The sequence below is a fragment of the Melopsittacus undulatus genome, chromosome 17, assembly GCF_012275295.1.
Source record: "Melopsittacus undulatus isolate bMelUnd1 chromosome 17, bMelUnd1.mat.Z, whole genome shotgun sequence".
NCBI classification, from domain to species: Eukaryota; Metazoa; Chordata; class Aves; order Psittaciformes; family Psittaculidae; genus Melopsittacus; species Melopsittacus undulatus.
The window spans coordinates 1,413,530-1,432,930 of NC_047543.1; the positions used below are offsets into that span (position 1 = coordinate 1,413,530).

General features: G+C 52.9%; 2 protein-coding genes across 4 annotated transcripts in view; one reads left to right on the top strand and one right to left on the bottom strand.

The window, feature by feature from the left end:
* Window positions 1–2,877: 2,877 nt before the first annotated feature.
* CDK5R1 (cyclin dependent kinase 5 regulatory subunit 1) lies at window positions 2,878–5,170 on the top strand. Of its 3 annotated transcripts, none has more exons than XR_004550366.1 (3): window positions 2,878–3,868; window positions 4,299–4,453; window positions 4,552–5,170. XR_004550366.1 is itself a non-coding variant. In XM_034070356.1 (2 exons), exons 1-2 carry the CDS (start codon window positions 2,985–2,987, stop codon window positions 4,360–4,362), a joined length of 948 nt encoding a protein of 315 aa, XP_033926247.1. In that variant the 5' UTR covers window positions 2,878–2,984; the 3' UTR covers window positions 4,363–5,170. The 3 variants fall into 3 exon arrangements, 1 of the variants encoding a protein (XP_033926247.1); XR_004550367.1 differs by having other exon boundaries at window positions 4,827–5,170; XM_034070356.1 differs by having other exon boundaries at window positions 4,299–5,170.
* Window positions 5,171–5,929: 759 nt separating this feature from the next.
* MYO1D (myosin ID) overlaps window positions 5,930–19,401 on the bottom strand; it is a 98,769-nt gene continuing 85,297 nt past the window's right edge. The window contains exon 22 of the mRNA XM_034070197.1: window positions 5,930–8,034. Coding sequence (XP_033926088.1) covers window positions 7,878–8,034 — 157 coding nt within the window. The 3' untranslated portion in view covers window positions 5,930–7,877. The remainder of the gene's footprint in view (window positions 8,035–19,401) is intronic.

The window sequence follows — 19,401 nt, forward strand, 5'->3', positions numbered from 1 at the left end:
GCTGCAGGAACCAGCTCCTCCCCGAGGCCTGGTTTGCATGCTCCTGTTTAGACTAGACTAGAGTGTCCGTGTTTATCCTTCTCCCCACCCGCACTGGTAGGAAGAGCAGGAGTGCAGCGTTCCCAAGGCTTCACCTCCCTCCAGGAGCCAGACCCTGGTGCACATCAGCCTCCCATTGACCTCTGCTGCTGCTGGGGTTCTTTTATGTTCCCAACAGCTGATGGGAGACAGGTTGGAATGTCCCAGAGCAGCGCCCATGAGGAGCCAGGGTTGGTAGGTGGGGTGGAGCAGGGCGTGCTGCAGCATGTCACTGTCCAGTGAGGTTCAAGCTGGGTTCAATGCCATTTGGGCAGTGTAAGCTTCCACGGCTCTGTCCTGCTCATCTCCATCTCCCTCCCTCTGTCTCTCTTTCCCTCTCCACGTTTTTCTTACAAACCCCCTATTTTGTACAAGGGTTCTGTTCTGGCAGGAGCTATTTTGCCTTCACTCACTCTTTAGACTGGCTGATTCTTTTTCTGCTTTTCTGTTCACATTTTAACCTCTCCGCATCTCATGTTATGATTTTCTTCTTTGTTTCATTTCCATCTCATCCTGTCGGTCGCTGTTTGGGTTTTTGGCACCATCAATATCAAATGTACAAACGGTTCTTGCTAACCAGCACCAGGTATATCTGATGTTCAGATGAGTTCCAATAAAATACGTTTTTTTTCAAGCTTCTGTCTCCTGTCTTCAGCAGAGGCAGGAAAGGGCACGGGCAACAGGCTGGAGCTCACAGAAACAGCATTTGGGGTGTTGTTTGAGATGTAGAATGTGAGGGACCATGTTTTAAGCAGCACATTCATGGGTTGGGACCTGTTCCTGGCACGGCAAGTACAGTTATAGGATGAAGGTGTATTATAAATTATGAATTATTATTATAGCTTTGTGCTGTGGTTGACACACTGGAGGCAATGGTGGGAGCCAGAGGGACCTGGGCAGGCTGGAGTGGTGGGCTCGTGTGAATCTCATGGGGTTCAACAAGGCCAAGTGCAAGGTCTGAATTTAGGATGGGAGGAAAAGATGGATCAGGGCCTCCCCTGGTTTTCACTGCATGGCTCTGAGTGAATGCCTGGCCTGGCTCAGCACCAGCCCTGGTAGAAGCAGCAGCGTCTGCAGAGCTCGGGCCCAAAGTGAGGTTTTCTTTACTAAACCTCAAGTTCATGGTGGGCTGGGCCCAGTGGTGCCCCTGGGGTCACCGCTTACCTCGGGGGTGCGGTTGTGGCTGCGGGAAATGGGAGATGTGGAGGTTCTGAAGCCTTTGCGCCGTGTGAAGGGGACCGGCTGCCGCCTGCAGCGGCTCCCGTGCAGGGAGGGTACAGACGGGCCCTGCTTCGGCCCAGCCCCGATCAGGCGGGGGCCGGGTGAGGTTTGCCCCGTTCCGTTGCCGTTGCAGCAGCACCGACCCCGCTTCTCCCGCAGCGGCGGAAGCTGAAGCCTTGCAGCCTCCAGCGGTTGCGCTGCGGTCGGGCCTGAGCGGCCTCGGGGGGTCGCTGCGGGGGCTCCGGTGCTGCCGAGCTGGAGCGGGGCTGAACGGCGGCCCTCGGGGCCCGGCGGCGCTTTCCCTAACCCCGGTCCCAGCCTTTGAAACGCCGCAGCGGAGGCGGCGGTGCGGCCGCTGGGCCCGGTGCAGACGCTGAGGCCCGGCTCTGGCGCTGGGCCCCGGTGCTGGCGCTGGGTCCCGGTGCAGATGCTGGCCCCGGTGCAGATGCTGGGCCCCGGTGCTGGCGCTGGGCCCCGGTGCAGATGCTGGGCCCCGGTGTGGGCGCTGGGCCCGGTGCAGATGCTGGGCCCGGTGCGGGCGCTGAGCCCCGGTGCAGATGCTGGGCCCGGTGCAGATGCTGGGCCCGGTGCGGGCTCTGGGCCCCGGTGCAGATGCTGGGCCCGGTGCAGATGCTGGGCCCGGTGCGGGCTCTGGGCTCCGGTGCAGATGCTGGGCCCGGTGCGGGCTCTGGGCCCCGGTGCAGATGCTGGGCCCGGTGCGGGGGCTGGGCCCCGGTGCAGATGCTGGGCCCGGTGCGGGGCCTGGGCCCCGGTGCAGATGCTGGGCCCGGTGCAGATGCTGGGCTCCGGTGCAGATGCTCGGCCCGGTGCGGGCTCTGGGTCCCGGTGCAGATGCTGGGCCCGGAGCAGATGCTGGCCCCGGTGCAGATGCTGGGCCCCGGTGCAGATGCTGGCCCCGGTGCAGATGCTGGGCCCGGTGCGGGCTCTGGGCCCCGGTGCAGATGCTGGGCCCCGGTGCAGATGCTGGCCCCGGTGCAGATGCTGGCCCCGGTGCAGATGCTGGGCCCGGTGCGGGCTCTGGGACCCGGTGCAGATGCTGGTCCCGGTGCAGATGCTGGGCCCGGTGCAGATGCTGGGCCCCGGTGCAGATGCTGGGCCCGGTGCTGGGGCTCCCGCGGGGGCTCAGGTTTTGTTTCTGGTTTTATCTGAGCTCTTGGTTATTGTTCATCATTTCCCGTAGGGAGGCCCCGGGCAGGGTCCGCAGCCGGCGGCACCGGGAGGGCTCCTCCCGGCTGGGAACCGGCACCGGGGCCGCCCGGGGGGCGGGGCCTGCTCTCCTTGGGTGGGGTCATTGCCATTTAGGGATGCGCTTGGGGCGTGGTCTGGGCGGTGGGGGGCGTGGTCTGGGCGGCGGGGGGCGTGGTCTGGGCGGCGGGGGGCGTGGCCTGGGTTGGGGCTGCGGTCTTCCAGCGCGGCCAGCTGGGGGGCGTGGCCTCCGGGGCCTGTGGGCGGGGCCTGCCCGCCCCTTTCCCCCCGGCGCGGCGGGCGCACGTGGCGGAGAGGGGCGGGGCGGCGGGGGCGCGCACTGCGCCGGCGGGAGCGCGCGCGGCTGGGCGGGGCCAGGCGCTGAGCGGCGGCGGCGGAGCGGGCAGCGCGCGCGGGGCCGCGACGGGGCCGGGGCCGGGGCCGGGGCGGGCGGCGGGGCCCGCCGGGCGGCCGGCGCCATGGGCACGGTGCTGTCGCTGTCGCCGAGCTACCGGAAGGCCCCGCTGTTCGAGGAGGGGGCGGCCACGGTGGGGCACTACACGGCGGTGCAGAACAGCAAGAACGCGAAGGAGAAGGGCCTGAAGCGGCATTCGCTGATCTCGGTGCTGCCGTGGAAGCGCATCGCCGCCGTCTCCGCCAAGAAGAAGAGCTCCAAGAAGGTGCAGCCCAACGGCGGCTACCAGAGCAACGTGACCCACCTCAACAACGAGAACCTGAAGAAGTCGCTCTCCTGCGCCAACCTCGCCACCTTCGCCCCCCCGCCGCCCCCCGCCGCCGCCGCCCTCGCCTCGGCGCAGAAGGCTCCGCCAACCGCGCCCGCCGCCGCCGCCGCCACCCCGCGCCGGGTCGTGGTGCAGGCGTCCACCAGCGAGCTGCTGCGCTGCCTCGGCGAGTTCCTCTGCCGCCGCTGCTACCGCCTGAAGCACCTCTCGCCCACCGACCCCGTGCTCTGGCTGCGCTCCGTGGACCGCTCGCTGCTGCTGCAGGGATGGCAGGACCAGGGGTTCATCACGCCGGCCAACGTGGTCTTCCTCTACATGCTCTGCCGGGATGTCATCTCTGCCGAGGTGGGCAGCGACCACGAACTGCAGGCGGTGCTGCTCACCTGCCTGTACCTGTCCTACTCCTACATGGGCAACGAGATCTCCTACCCGCTGAAGCCCTTCCTGGTGGAGAGCTGTAAGGAGGCCTTCTGGGACCGCTGCCTCTCCATCATCGACCTCATGAGCCCCAAGATGCTGCAGGTCAACGCCGACCCGCACTTCTTCACCCAGGTCTTCGCGGACCTCAAGAAGGAGAGCGGCTCCGAGGAGAAGGGCCGGCTCCTCATCGGCCTCGACCGGTGAGCGCCCGCCCGGGCCCCGGCCCCGCTCCCCGGGGCTTATCCCAGCGGGATGGGGGGGGGGGGTGGTGGGGCCGGGAGCTGCCGCCGCTCCTGGGCCCGACCCTGGGTTGGGGGGAGCGGGAGGCTCCGCAGCCCCCTCCGAGCGTTGCCCCCTTCTCCATCCCGCTGATTGAGGGGGACCCCCCCCCACAGCCCCGGAGCGGGCGGAGCGGAGCGGGGCTCCGGCGGCCGCGTCCCCGAGACAAAGACCCGGGAGGGAAAAACGAGGGGAAAAAAGGAGAAAAAAGGAAAACAGACAAAAAAATGAATGAAATAAAAGGCGATTGCTCCGAAGGCTCCAACGGAGGCCGCGGGGGCCGAGCGGCGCTGCCGGGAACGGGACAGCGGCGGGCCCGGCCCCCCCTTCCCCTATTTATTTTCTTTGAAGAGACTCGAAATTGCCGAGCAGGGCCGGGGGGAATCACCGCAACTGTTCCGTGAGCTCAATGTGAACCGTCTCGTCCCCGTCGTGCACTGATCATGAGTATTGTGCTAAGGAGCTACTTGAGTGTGCAAGGAGAGAGCCACATGCTGCTACCCGAGGTACTTTCACAACAAAAACCCGACAAACTACTAACCTGCGGGGGGGGCACATGAAAAACCCACCCCCCTTCTTTATTCTTTCATTGTTGCTTTGCCAGTGGTATTGCGCATGCGAACAGGAGCATTTTGTGTCTTCAGAAAAAAAAAATAGAAAAAAAAACCACAAAAAGGAAAAAAAAAACACATTAAAAATAATAATAACCCGAAGAAAAGCCCTTCCTGAGCGATGGCTGTAACCAACCCCATGCACAACGCACGGCCCCGTGCCGCTGCTCCCCGATGGGGACTGACAACTCCTTCTTTTGGGTTTGATTTTCCTTTTCTCCTCCATCTGCACCGGGCTCGTTCCGTTCTGCTCCATGGGGCGCTGCAGTGGCGAGCGAGCAGGAGCAGCACCGTGCCATCTCTGACTCCTCACTTGAAGCTCTCCATCGCTGTACAGTGGGACCCCGCTAATGATACATGTGTACGTCCAGGTTGTTTTATTTTAGTGCAATCTCTTCTGTAGCTCTTTGTTGACCAAATTGGTGGGTTCTTGTTCTTAATTTATATTTGTCTCATTTTGTATGTGTGTGTATAGTGCGTTTGTACGTATGTGTGGTTTATAACCTGACCGCCTGTGTCATGGGGCTCAGTGTGCCTGTAATTTAATCCCCTCCCCTTATTTTTATTTATTTTTGTACTGTGCTGATGAAATAAAAATGCACTGACCATCCATTACACGGCAGCGGTGGTGGCCGAGTCGTTCCTGCAGCGCTCAGCGGTGATGGAAGCGGGGTTTAAGGCTGGTTTTAACATGGGTTTAAGGCCGGTTTTAACATGGGTTTTATCGTGTTCTTGGTGCTGGGGTCGCCCCTTGGCTGGGGGCTGCTGGATGTGCAGGTGAGGAGGCGCCTCCAGCGCACCAGAGGGGAACAATCAGGTTATCAGGATGCCAAAATTCCACTTCCCATTGTGCGGACGAGCTGCCGTGGCACTGGCAGCTCCGGAGCAGGATGCAGTGCATGGGGCTGCTTTATTACAGCGAATGATGTAAACAGAGCCTCAGGTCCATGAGATTTGGGTTTGCTTTGGTTTTCTTTGTCTTTTACACATTAAAACATCAGCAATTAAAAAGAAAAGGGTTCATTTCATCATCACCCCAAGCTGCAAATCAAATTCAATTTAGACATAGTTAATTTATGGGAAAACCCAGGAATATATATATATTTTATATATATTTTATATATATATATATATAAAACCAGAGCAGGAACAAATACTGTATAAAGACACATTTCATCACATACAATATTGCCATCTCATAGTCTTAGGAATCTCCCAGCCCTGCGATTTCTTGCTGTCCATCTTAGAATCATAGACTCATGATTCGATGCAACCACTTTTCTGGAGGGACAGCGACTTAAAAGTGCTGATTAAAACTCCTGCCCCTACCTTGCCTCAGGTTAGAGTTGCGGGGGGGGGGGGGGGGGGTGAGCTGGGGACTAGTAGATGTAAAAAGCAAGAAGTGCAAATAGAAAGGCACAGCAATGGTGAGGGTTTTCCTTCGGGTGCTTCTCCAGGGGGATGCAAACAGGAGCTGTGGTGGCCAAATGGGAGCTGGAGTGGCCAAACTGGAGCTGGGGTCACCCATGGCTTCAGTGTTGGCATTGCTCCTCCTGAAGGTGATGCTTCGTGCTTGTGTGCGCGGCGAGGTCTGAGGCTGCTGCATGGGTTCCTTGTCACCTCCAGGTTCCCGATGGTCCCGGTGGTGGTGGGTGAGTTGTGTTTGCAGCATCTGGAAGAGCTCAAGGGCTTTGGGCAGACCCCATGTGCAGAGCCCTCTGGAGCAGGAGTCATCCCAGAGCTGGTTACTGGTGTTTGGGATGCGGCGCTGGGATACTGGTGAGGGATCCTGTCAACCACAGGGCTCCAGTGTGGGGCCTCCCTGGTGAAGAGCACTGGGAAGCTTTAAGCTTGTCCCACTTAAATCCAGAGCTGAAGCATCTCTGTGCTCAAGGTACCCCTTAACCTCAGTCTGGGTTGTTGTGGTGTGGTACAAATGCTGCAGTGACCTGTCCCTGCACCCCACGTCCATGGCATGGCTTTGGGAAGCCGTCCATTAACAGGTCGTTGGGTGAAAAGCCTCTTCCAGTCTCTTTCCAGCTCCCTGTTTGCCTGCTGGGTGACAACACAGACCCCCTATGTCCAATGGGCTGGAAATCCTGACCTGACCAGCAGTGCCAGGACTCTGAATGTCCAATCCCAACAGCCCCTCAGTGGCACGAGGCCACCTCTGCTCCAAAGCCCCAGAGCAGCAGCAGCCTGAGACATGGTGGAAACCAAAAGCCAGTCAGAACACACATAAACACCAAGCTCAGGGTTATCTGAGCAGGGCAGACGTGGGCACCATGAGGCAGGGAAACGTGATGCCACCAGACAAGCCAAGTGATGCACGGACTCCCCAGCATCAACCCCTAAGCTGGGAACGCTCAGGGAAACAGAAGGCTGCAGCCTGGGTATCTGCAGTTGGGGTTGTGCTGCTGCCCCTCGCCTGGTGCGGACGGATGTGCCAGAGTCAGTGTTCAATAGTGCAAAGGAAGGGAGCTGCAGCTTCAGCCACCTGAGCTCCATGTGTTTCCAGACTAACCCACCTGCAGTGGGTCCTTTCAGCCCTCTCTGCACCTCAGTGCCTGGACTAACATGAAGCCACGTGGAGCATCCCAAATTCAGCAAGGCCATTTTGGTCCTAATGGGAATTCACTGGATTTTAGATCCCTGGAGAGGGCAATTAAGGCAACAGCAATGCAGGATTAAAATAAACCTCTGCATTGTGAATCCCACTCTCCTTTCTGCTGGTGGACCTTGATCCAAGTGTTCATGAACTCCAGGCAGGAAAGCAGGAAGCCAAGGGGTGTATCTCCATGTACTATCCCAGCTCCACGCGTGTGGCAGGGCTGGAAGAGTGTGGAGCGTCTCCTTGGCATGGAAAGCCAGGGGTCCTTTGAAACCTGGCTCCAGTTCCACTGGGATTTGGTCTCACAGAACCAGACTCCCTGAGCTGGTTTATCTTTGGTTCCTGCAGTGAAGGCTGCATAATATTGCAAACCAGGACACACAAAAGGGAACACAGAAGGGAACATGGGAGAGGGTTTAGGAAATCAGTGTGGGAAAGGGTGTAAGTACCTATAAATGCTTTTTCTGCAGTAATTCAGAAGCACTTTCCTGACATTCTGCCCTGTTTTAGAGGATGGATAACAGGTCACTGGCTATTTTAAGCCTTTGTTGCATGTGGTAGTAAAACCCTCTCCTGACTTTGGGTTTGCAGCTTTAGAGCTCAAGCCACAGCTGAGCATCTCGACATGAGTCCCCTTGAAAAGTCCAAGGCCAGGGAAGGGCGCTGGAAGCTCCAGCCCATGTTCCCTGCGCCAGGCAGAGGGGGATGCTAATTCCCTGGCACGCAGAGGATGAAGCCGGAACGATGCTTGGTGAAATCCGGTTGGGATTGGTTGATCCTGGTTTCCACAGAGACGGTGCATTTCCGTCCATGCAGGCTGCACTGCACCGGGTTGGTGACGCTGACTTGCAGAGTGCGCTTCTCACTGCAGTGCGAGAGGAGAGAGAGGAGTCAGGGAGGGATGTGCCCGGATCCCAGAACGGAGGGGATGTGCCCAGAGCAAGGCGGGGACAGGGGGTTTGTGTCAGGGATGCACAAGCTGAGAACGCTGTCGTTAGCCAGGGCTCAGCTCTAAGCCCAGCTTTTGGGCTTGGTTGAGCATGTGGAAGACTCCCAGGCAGGGAAATGAGCCCCCATGGACTTTGACATCGGGATGGGAGCTGATGGAGGAATAGCACTTCCTGGGAAGAGGAAAGGCCGGGTTGCAAAAGGCCTGGAGTCTGATGCCAGCTCAGCCACCTGCAGTGGAATGATCTAGTGAGCAGTCACTCCTACCTCTATAGTGACAATGACAACGTCATCCCTTGATCTGAGCTGAGAGAATAGAAATACAGCACGAAACAGCTGAAAGAATCACAGGAAGGGTTGGTTTGGTGTTTTAATTCCCCCTCCAGACACACAGACCATGAAGCCTTGTGGGGTCAGTGCAGCATCGAACAGCAGCACTGGGACAAAACTGTGTCACCAGGAGCCATTCCTCAGGTTTTTAACCCCTTAAACCCAGCTTTGGTACTAAAAATCATTCCCTTCCCAAAATCCCTCCTCACCTGCACTGCCAGTTCCTGGATTTCCAGCATTTCTTAGTATAGTAATAAATGGTATTTTCACTGCTGAAGCACCAGCCCCTCATGCAGCTCAGGTTTAGTTTCTATTTCATGAACAGTGTCCAAGACACGACACCTCACATAAGCCATGGTTTTATGCAGCTTCAAAGTGATTAAGAAGATGTTCATTGCTTCCATAAAAATGACTGGTTGGCTGGAAGGGTGCTGGCAGGGCATAGCACACAAAGCCCTCACGTTGTCTCAGGTATTTAAGGCTTATTTACTCTTGCCTTAGTGAGTTGAGGCTCCAATCCCTGCTTAGTTTGCTATTTTTACCATGTCTTAGCAAGAACGAGCTGCATACGTGGAGGAGCTTCCTGACAACTTGTGCTTGGAGAGCAGGTTTAGCATCAGGTGTCTATAACAAGGATAAGTGCCAATGACTTGGCTCCTCCTCTCCCACAGCCCTCATCAAACCACAGGTAAGAAGCTAGAGGGTCAGTAGTTAATAGTCAAACTCTGTTGACCCTTTTGCCCAAGCCAAGGGAGTGGAACGTCATTAACCTGGATTTTGACTGCAGGCTGGTGTGGGAAGCAGAAGGTCCTTGATGCACTTTGAGCAATGTGGCTGTAGGACCTTCAGCAAGAAGCTGAATCTTTCCCATCTGCTGCTGAGAGGAGCCTCAAGCTAACGCGGTCTTGGGATGGTGGCTTCTGGAGAAGATGCTCTGATCTTCACCCCATGTAACATTGTCATTAACTGAGGGCTTCACTTCCCCCACTGTTTTCCAGGTCCCACCACATCACTTCTCATTCACTCCAGGTCATGTGTTGCTTTTCTTCATGTGAGAAGAGGTTTCAGCCTCAAAACCTATTGCTGGGGGAGCAGGTCTTGAATGGCATCCAAAGAGCAATCCATGCAGGGATTTCCACATCCACATGGGGATTACAAACCCCATCCTTGGTCTTCCCTGCGAGGCAACACAACACTGAGCTTTGCCACCAGCCCCATGAGTAGCCTGACCTGCTGGGACCTTGACCCTCCTGGGTGCTGCTCCTCTGCTTGGTCAGTCTCCAGCTAGGAAGAGGTTGGAGGAAACGTCAGTTTGGATTCCAGTCCATCAGTCACATCAGCATCACACCTGATGGTGCAGCAGCACAAAGGGGAGATGACAGCTGCTGGCTGCCCTGGAGTAAGGTGGTTTATTCATTGACTGAGGGGAGAAAACAGCTGCCAACATCAGCCAATAAAACAGAACAGGAAACATTCTAAATCTCACTGCTACAAGGAGACTCTGCCAGGGAAGAAACACCAACCCCCAGCATGCAGGAGTGAAATGTAAAGGGAAAAGAGAGCTTGCTTGGGAAGCTGGGATCTACCTCAACACTGCTACAGTCCTGCCAGGAACTACAGGATCATTTCTGTATATAATAAGCCACAGGATAATTTCTGTGCATAAAGAACACCAAAGTGTTGGTGTTTGCTGAAAACACAGGGTTTTTATACAACTTTAAACAACTGTTTTTTGGTGGCAACAAAAAACCCCATCTCCTTCCATCCCAGCAGTGCAGGCACAGCCACTGAGCTCAGCTGCTCCTGTGGGCTGGGGCTTCTCTGTGCTCTTCCGGATTTCGTGGCTCAGTGAACTCTGCAAGATCAGGTGATTTCTCCTCCTTCATCTGCTCCAAGCCATCATAGCATGAAACTGCCTCTACCAGCTCATGCTGCTCATCTAGTGTGTCTAGAGGAGGTAATGGCAATAGGCAAGGTGATGGCTCCATGTGTGAGCACCTGTGTGTGCAAAGCACCATGAGCATTGTGTGAACAGTGTCTGTGTGTGAGAACCACATCCTGGAGCGAGAGCATCGTTAGATGTGGCTCAAGCTGAGGAGATATCTGGGCAAATGCTGGCAAAAGGGAAACCCACAGAGAAGAGATGACTCCAAGTGGAAGCTGACTACTGGCCCATGAAATATTACAGCTTTGACTGAGCATTTAATCTAGGACCTCAGGGAAAACACAAGCCAAGTAGCGCATAAATGGCCACAGACAGCTGTCAGCGCTGTTGATAATACAAAAGCATCTATGTCGCCAGTAAGTGGTGGGAAGCAAAACAAGGAAGAGTGGAAAAAGATCAGGGGAAGTCTGGGCAAAGACAGCAGAGCCAGACTAAAAAGTTACCTAAATGAGTTGTTAAATACATGTTAAACATATGAGAAGCTTAAGAGCCACCACTGGTGATCTGGAATACTTTGCAAGGAGCTGTAATAGGCACAAAAATACACTTGTCAATGAGATATTCCATGTCTGTAGCTGTGAGCTCCACCAGGATGCACAGTGGGCTGCGGAGAGCCAGGAACACGTAGTGCCTGGGGACAGCGGTACCCAACAGAAGCCCAGCCTGCGCTGCAGATGCAGCACCATCACTCACAGGGATGGAGCTTACTCAGATTGTCCAGGGTCTTAAAGTGCCTACGGATGCAGCGAGTGCAGCCAGGGAGCAGGGAATCAGTTGTTTCAGGAAGCAAAATTTGGGTAGAAGCAAAGCTGAGTACAGGAAGTGCCTGATTTTCATGACAACAAACCAGAGGGATTTAAATGAGGCAAAGCTTGCCGTGTGGTGTGAAAGGAGGGCTCAGAATGGGATGTATTCCAGACGGGATTTTCCTAAAGGATCAGCTCTTTCTAGAGTTTAGATCAAGGATTCTTTCTGGAAAGGCAGGCATTGCTGTGGACTGCTTGGTTAAGCCTTCAAGAAAGCATGGAGCTGCAAACAAGATGTTTGGAAGCATTAGGAGCAGGATGGAGAATACAGAGGAAATTGTAGCACCTTTTGTAAGTCTCATCTGGATACTGACCTCTGAGGGGGTTCAGTGATGGAAAAATAACAGCAAAGTGCCTCAGAGATGAAGGGAGGCTGAAAAAAGAAACCTCCAAATCAGCAGCTATGTTCTGCATGAAGGAAATATGTAAGAAGCCAGAGAGAACCTAGAGAGGCCTAAGAAAAGTCAGCTTTCAAGGCTCAGCTTCCTAACAACAGTAAAGAGACCAACAGCCACACAGAGTCTCCAGGCAGTGTGTAACCCACTGCTGTGGATCACCCCATGCTGTGGTGCTCACTGCTGGGTGGCACAGAGGTGAACAGAAGTGAGCAGGAGCTAAAAAGATATTGGATATAACAGAGGTGATAAACATTTACATGTCTGAGTTACAACAGTGTCATTTTTGGAGATGATAAGTGTCTTCTGCATGAGGATTTCAAGCACACTGGCTGTGCAGGCTGTGTGCTTGGCAAGGGAGGGATGGAGGAGATATATCTTGCCTGACCACTTGTGGTTTTCTGCTGCTTGCAGAACAATGATACCGGGGATATTTGGGCTCAAAGGAAAACAGTAAAGAGTTCTCACTGTGAAAATTAAGCCCATACTAGCTTAAATGGAGGCAAAAATGGGAATATCATCTAGTTTCTCAACATAAGCAAAACCTGCACTGAAAACCTTGTGTGTGTTTTGTGTCACCTTTGCTTCAAATGAGGAGTAAAGCACTGACTAGCTGTGCAGAGAAGCATCCCCTGCTGTGGGGAGCTGGGGCAAGTGCTGTCTCTGGGGAGCCATGGCATGAAAGGTATCCCATGTCAGTAATCCTGGGTGGATGTTTCATTCCAGGAAGAAGGATGTCCTGCTGCAGGCACTCAGAGCCCATGGCTGCTGCTGCTCCGCTTCATCCTCCCGGCTCTCTGGCTGCATGTCGGGGGGACAATAACATCTGAAGTGTGCACAGCTTCAAACACCGGATCCACTTCCAGGAAAGACTTACACACTTGGAGGGTAAATTTCCCTAAGTAAGATGCAGCTGATTCTGACAGCATCACCCCTGTGACTATGTGGTGCAATTCATCCTTCTCTGCTCCACTGTCAGAGAGAGAAAACACCTTTTTCCATCAGCTTCTATTAAAACACTGTGGCTCATGTAGCTACAGGAGGTTAAAAGCAATGATTTACCATCCTGTGTATCCAAGAAAGTAATTTAATGTCCTCTTTGCCTCTTCACACTAGCTACTGGAGTGTATTAGCCCCACCAAAGGAAATCCCCCTCCTTCCAGTGGTCCCTTTTTAGGGCTGCCCTGGAGCTGCAGCTGGCAGCACTCCTTATCCCATGGGTTTGGTTACAAGCACTGAGAAGCCCGGAGTGAGGAGATTAATCAGGATCCCTTTTCGGTGCAGATCATTCCTCACTGTTCATAACTCAAGAGCAGCTGGGTGAGCAGGAGATTAGCACTTGTGGCAGGTAGCGTGTGCCTTATTCATCATATGCTGCATTACTTACACGTGCACCAAAGGGACATGACAACATCCTAAACCACAACGGGTTTTCAGAATCCGCCTTGTGAAACCCTCTCTGAGCAGAAGCAAGAGACAAACAAGATGTTTTCCCAAACTGTTACTTGCTGTTGGCATTGTAGAGCTCTTCAATATCAGGTGGCCTTGGCAGAGATTAGACATTAAGATGGATCAAAGCTGTGGAAAAGAGACACTACAAAGAAGGCAAACACGAAGAAAGGAGATCTCAAGCCAGGATCAAAAGGCAAATTTCCATAGTGGAATGTCAGAACAAGTCCTCCAGGCATGTTAATGCCAAGAAAGGTCAGTTAAACATGGCACTGGCAGGTCCTTTCTCACTGGGTGATTTTATGATCTACAGTCAAGTGACACTTCATACTGTGAATTTCTTTTTCAGCCTTCAAACCCAGCAAATACTTGCAGCTTATTTCTAACCCAGTTTTGTACCTTGTGGTCTATGTTCAGGTGAGTCACCTCAGGAACTGGGAGAAGTGGCTTTTCAAAAGCAATTCCTTAATCTGCTAGAAAAGGACCAGGCTGCAGGTTGTAATCCTGCATCGTTCCACTGAAAACTCAACCACTCCACTTCAGAAGCGGCATTCAATCTTCTCTGGCTCAGACTTGCCCATGTACCATTTCTCTCTGCAGCTCACATTGACATCTATTTACCAGCACAAACCACAGAGCTGTTTGCCTTTGGTTTGGGAGCCACGCAGTGCCACGTATTACAACATCCTGCTTGCGACTTGCGTCAGCAGCTCTATTTTTGCCCTTGTAGAGAGAAACAAGATTTGTTAATATCGGTATGTTCCCAGTGAAAACCATTACACATATCCAATGGCATATAGCAAGGCAAGAGCAAAGTCACCTGTTAATACCCTGGTCTGCCACGTCTGGCCAGTGTATTGAGTCGGTTCCTTTTATTCACATAAAAGACACTTTCCTAAGAGGACAGCAGCTGCCACAACACTGATGTGCTTTCTTCAGGACATGCCTGTGGTAGAACCAATAGATTCCTTCCCCTCTCGCTGAGGTGTAAAGCCAGTCCATTAAACGTTTGGCTCTCTTAAAATGTGTGTATTCCAACTTGAAAGCACGGTCAGGTGGTCCCAGAGCAGCGCCAGCGAGCTGTGCTTCCTTCTTCATCTGTTTAGTAACTGGGGCATTTGTGACCCATCCTCAGCAGCCAGAGAGCACTTTCCAGAACACCAGTGAGCTGTAAAGTATCCCTGTCTCTTCCAGCAAAACTGTTTGGTTCATGTGCTTCAGGGCAAAGGAGGATCCCCAGGGCGATGGGGCAGGGGCTGCTCCTCCCCTGCCCTCTCCAGGGCTGTTCCCCTCCATCAGGAGCTTGGGATAGGAGCCAGATTTCAATAAGACACCCGAGCAGCTAAAAAGCAGACTTATGCAAAACATGTGGAAGTCAAATGCTGGGTTGCATCAAAAGGAGCATGGCCAGCACGTGGAAGGAGGGGATTGTCCCTCCCTGCTGTGCTATGGGCAGACCCCCCTGCAGTCTTGATCCAGCTCTGGGGCAACCATTCTGTGATTCTATTATTCTACGATTTACAGACTGGTGATATGCAACAGTGTTATGGAGGAAAGGAAAAGGATGGGGAGAGCCAGGCACAAGAGACACGATATCAAATACCAGACGCGGGTATTTGTGGTACCCGCTGCCGGGGTTGCACAGTGGCAGAAGGAAGGTGCCCACATCACTTCCATCCTCTCAAACACCCATGAGGTTTCAGCAATAACCTGAGAAGAAGAGTCCTGCAGGGCTAACCCAGCACATCTGCCTCTGCATAGAGCAAAACCAGCTTGGAAGCCAAAGCATGCAACAAGTGCTCTGGCTAGGTTACGAAATGCTTTCTACGGCTGTGTAACATCCTCACCACCATGGCCTGTCCTGCCCCCACGTAGTTCCTGTGTGCTTTGCAGCTCAGTTAAACAGAATTGATGATTCTATGATTTAGTTTATGAGGATGATGTTCACACACATCCAGTGACACACGCCACTTGCCTTCACTTACTCAAACCAACCCAGTTCTCAACAGCTTTCCCAGGGTGCAGCACCAATACATAAACCAGAGCTCCTGAAGCCTTCAATTAGTTGTATTTTCTCAGCTATTGAGTCCTGGCAAAGCTTTTGAGAGCCAGCTCTCATCCGGATTCTGGCATGAATTTACTGGGAGCAATTGTGGCCACAAAACACTGGAGTGTTCCATATCTTATAAAAACCACTATGCCAAAAATATGATTCAAAGTCCTTGGCTGGAGACGCAGTAAAAGCAGAACATCGGCTCATTCACAGGGTAATGCCAAGTATCCTGCATTAGAAATGCACCAGCACATAAATAAAATAAGACCACTTAGGAAGATGAGCGCAGACTTGCCTCCCATATCAGACCTTGATTCCTGCTCAGGCAGAACAGCAGCAAAAGTCCTTCCATGTCTTTCCTTTTTGGCCCTCAGAATCACCCAGGCACTGGGCTGAATTCACAGGACCCTGCCTGCTGGGGCATACACAGCCCAGTGTTCCTCCTGAAGAGATCATAGAATCAAGGAGTCATAGAATAGTTTGGGTTAGAAGGGACCTTCGAAGCTCATCTGCAGGGACACATTCAGCTGGCTGCTCTAGGCCTGCCTAACAGATGCTACTAACATTTCTGAAGTTTAATAAAAGAAGAAAACCTACTTCAAAGAGAACCAGCAGCTTCCAGTCACCTGGGATGTATTTATCCAGCTCCTGCAAGAATGCGAGGCACTGGGAGCCAATGGGGAGGACAATAAATCCGGGATTACTCAACTCTTTACCACTCCAATTTACATGAGGCAAAATTTTCTAGCATCAGACAGTGGCTGAACCAGCTGATGGGTGCGTTGTGTTGGAAAACGATGGCACAGCAAAGTGCTGCTGTCGCTCTATCACCTCCCTTTGATACAGACATAAACCAGCGTCATCCTGATGGATGAGCAGCTCTGCTCTTCCCACTGCTCTGTGCAGGGCTGGGAATTAAACAGAGTTTTAGAGTTTGGCAGAGATCTGAAAGCACAAAACAGGGGAAGCTGCCATGGAGCTTCAGAGATCCCCTAAATGATTATAAAATAACCAAAAGTGTGCACTCTTTTTGGGTTATTCTCCTCTTATATTTTTCCCTGTTATTCTTTGGGATTGATGTATGCCAGGAAGCCAACTCAGATAAGTGGAGGGCAATTTACTAAGGTGAAGCCACAAGCCTGGCTTCTGCCTGCACTGGTGGCTGTGATGCCACTGGAGCCATGGGAAATGAGTGGATCCAGGGGCTGGCAGCCATGAGGATAACGGCACCAGGGCTCTCCCCAGGCAGAAGGGCTGGGAAGATGGGCTGTGCCATTGCATCCCATCCGCAGCTCCAACAGCTTTGGTTGGATAATGCCTCCAAGGGGTGGCTGTGCCCAGGACCTGGCTGTTGTTGTCCCCAGCTGCCCTGGCTGTGCTCCTGCCCTGCAGCCAGTGACACACAAACAGCACAACTCCATTACACTGTGCACACAGCGCCGCTGAGCTCATGAAAGCTGGAGCCAGGGATTTAATAGGAGGGCTCTGACATCCCAGGAACATCCACTGCTGCTCACTCGGCCCCGCACCGCAGGGGCACAATGCACCCGGCTCCCTTGGAGTGGCGTGTGCCAGCTCGTGTATGCGTGCAGCGAGGATGGAGGTGGTGATGGAGACTCACTGCTTTCAGCACTACAGCTCTTGGTCACTATAGCAACCTGGATATTCATCATCCCATCTGATGCTTCATTTCTGCCAGCCAACCAGGGCTGATGCAGAGCAATGAGAGATGGGTTCGTTCGCTGCCTGCTCTGATGGCTGCACTGTGCACCCCGGGTAACCCCTCTAGAAGCTCATTCTGCATGAATTCCCCTTGCTGAGGGGGTTATAAGTGTACCAGGGATGGTGCTGCTCACACCACTGCAGTAGCAGAAGCACTGGTGCAGAGGACGTTTAGGCAGGGTGTCACCATGACCTACTTAGTGCAGGAAGAGGTGACATCATGTTAAATTGCTGGTGGCTTCCCAGTTCTCTGGACCACTCTGTCCAGTAGCAATGCTGAACTCATCTGACCCCTCAGGCAGGCTCTCGACACTGAGGCACATACCTCTGGCTGTCGGGATAACCTTGCTCTGTCAGCACAAGACATACCTCCCCTCCTCAGCATCTGTGACCTGGAACAGCTGTGCTTAATCCTGCCTCTATTTCCAGATCTGGTCTGAAAACCTAGATTTGTCTCCTTTTCCAATAGAAAAGAGAGCAATTAGCTACAGCTTGAGGGGATACAAAAATGCCATTAAAAAAATAAGAGGTGTTACTGGGCTGCATTCTCCTGCTGCTTTTGTCTCAGAGAGAAGCAATGTTCCTGTTCACCCTCCCTGTGTGAAGCAAGATTTTTATCACATCGTGCCTGATAAAAGGTCACATTTTCACCCACAACCACAGACACACACGAGCCTTTTCCCTATGGGTTTAGGCAGTGTCAGGGCTCTCCATCCCACATTCTCCATCTCGTTCCTGAAAGCTAACCTGTGCAGTTTTATCCAAGGGGAATGCAGAGGAGTGGGGTGTGTGCAGGTTATCACAGTGTTGTGCCAGCCAGGAGGAGGGCTCCTCCTCTCCCAGCATCCATACCATCTGAGCTGAGGAAGCTGAATCATCCTTCAGTTCATGACAGGCTTTTAACCTGATGTTGAGGAGTCTCACGGAGGACAAGAACACCTCTTCCCATGTCCAAAAGAAGAATCACTTGAACATGGTCATTTCTGCCCCCACCCCTGGGGCCATTGATGGGGCAAGACCTGGTCTTTCCTGCAAACTCATTGCCCTGCCTGGTGCCTCTCACACCAAAGGCAGGTTAAAACACCGTACAGGACCCTGAGGAACAAGGCAGGCAAGAATCATGAGGCAAAGGGTGATGGAAGGGAAGGGGAAGAGGAAGCAACAAGTCAGGGTGAGTCAGGGCACAGACATCTTAGTTGCTCCATCATCACATTCAGGTTTTAGCTAATGAACCAACTACTTCCCTCTCATTTTCTGGGACAAAAGCACACCCAGAGCCTTTGGAGGAGCCTGAAGAGATAGAATGAGTGCGCAGGGCTTAAAAAGTGGGTTTAAATACAAGAGAAAGTCAGAAGAAAGCTGAGGAGCAGGTTGTACCACAGTTGATGCTGCTGAAAAAACACTGATAAGAAGCTGGGGACTCAGGAGGAGATCCCAGATCATGGAGCAACTTGGTGCATTTGGTTCTGGCTGGTAACATCCCTGTGGGCTACTGAGATTCACAGAGGTGGATGGCATTTTAGGGATGATGCTTGCACAGGTTTACAACCAAAATACCCCAGCAAGGTTATTTGGTTTTTAAAGCCTTGAGGAAATTTGGCCTCTGTTTCCCAGCACAGTATGTCCAGAAGATGGGATTGGTTGAGCATTAAGGAGAATTTGGATTACAGACATGAGAAGACAAGAAATAACTGCAGCAGGCAATCATGAGGTGGGCAAATTAAGGAGGAAGTGAGGGATTTTGGAAACAGAAGGACGGAAGAGGATGGTTGGATTGTGCTGGGTGGTGAGCAGCCTCTGTTCCCATAACATTGCTTCTACTGCCTCAAAAACGCCACTCAGGTGGGAAAGCCCAGGTAGAACCAGTACTGACATCACCTCTGTATCAGCATTACAGCATCCCAGTGACACATTCTGAGTCTAATGGAATTTCAGGTGCGATGAAAGTCATTATGTTCTGTTTGAAAGCACCAGGGTGAATCAGGGACAGGAAGCCTGGTGAGAGCAAACAACGAGGCAGATGTTGTAAGAAAGACTTTCCTTCCATTACCAAACTTTAAAGCCATGAAACAAAGTCCTTCCAGTAGCACACAGCACCACAGAGGTATTTAAAGAGGAATCTCATTCTGGACTCCTAATGTCCTCCCCAAGGACCAAGAGCAGTCAGATTAGCCTAAACCAATGTGACAGTGACCTGCCCGGAGCTTAGTATCAGCCACAGACACTCCCTAACAAAGAACCAAGCTGAAAAATATAAGCCTATGACTAATGATTAAAGGCAGCCTGTTTCTCTGTGTTTCAATCCAGATGATTCCTAAGAGCACCAAACTTCCACCATGTTTCCTTAATATTGCAGATTCATGATGCCCTGTAAGGCATCAAGGACCTGTCGTCTCAGAACTAGGACTTGAGCTATATAGCAGGAAATCAATTGTGTATGTGATTGCAAATGACGGGCAGGATTTTAAGTGGATCTTGTGTATTCAGAGAGCCTGGGCAGGGTGTTTATTATTTCAGGAGCATTTGATGAGCTGTTCCAGAGTGGTCTCAGTATCACTTCTGCAAAGTAAAGGGCTCTGAAGCT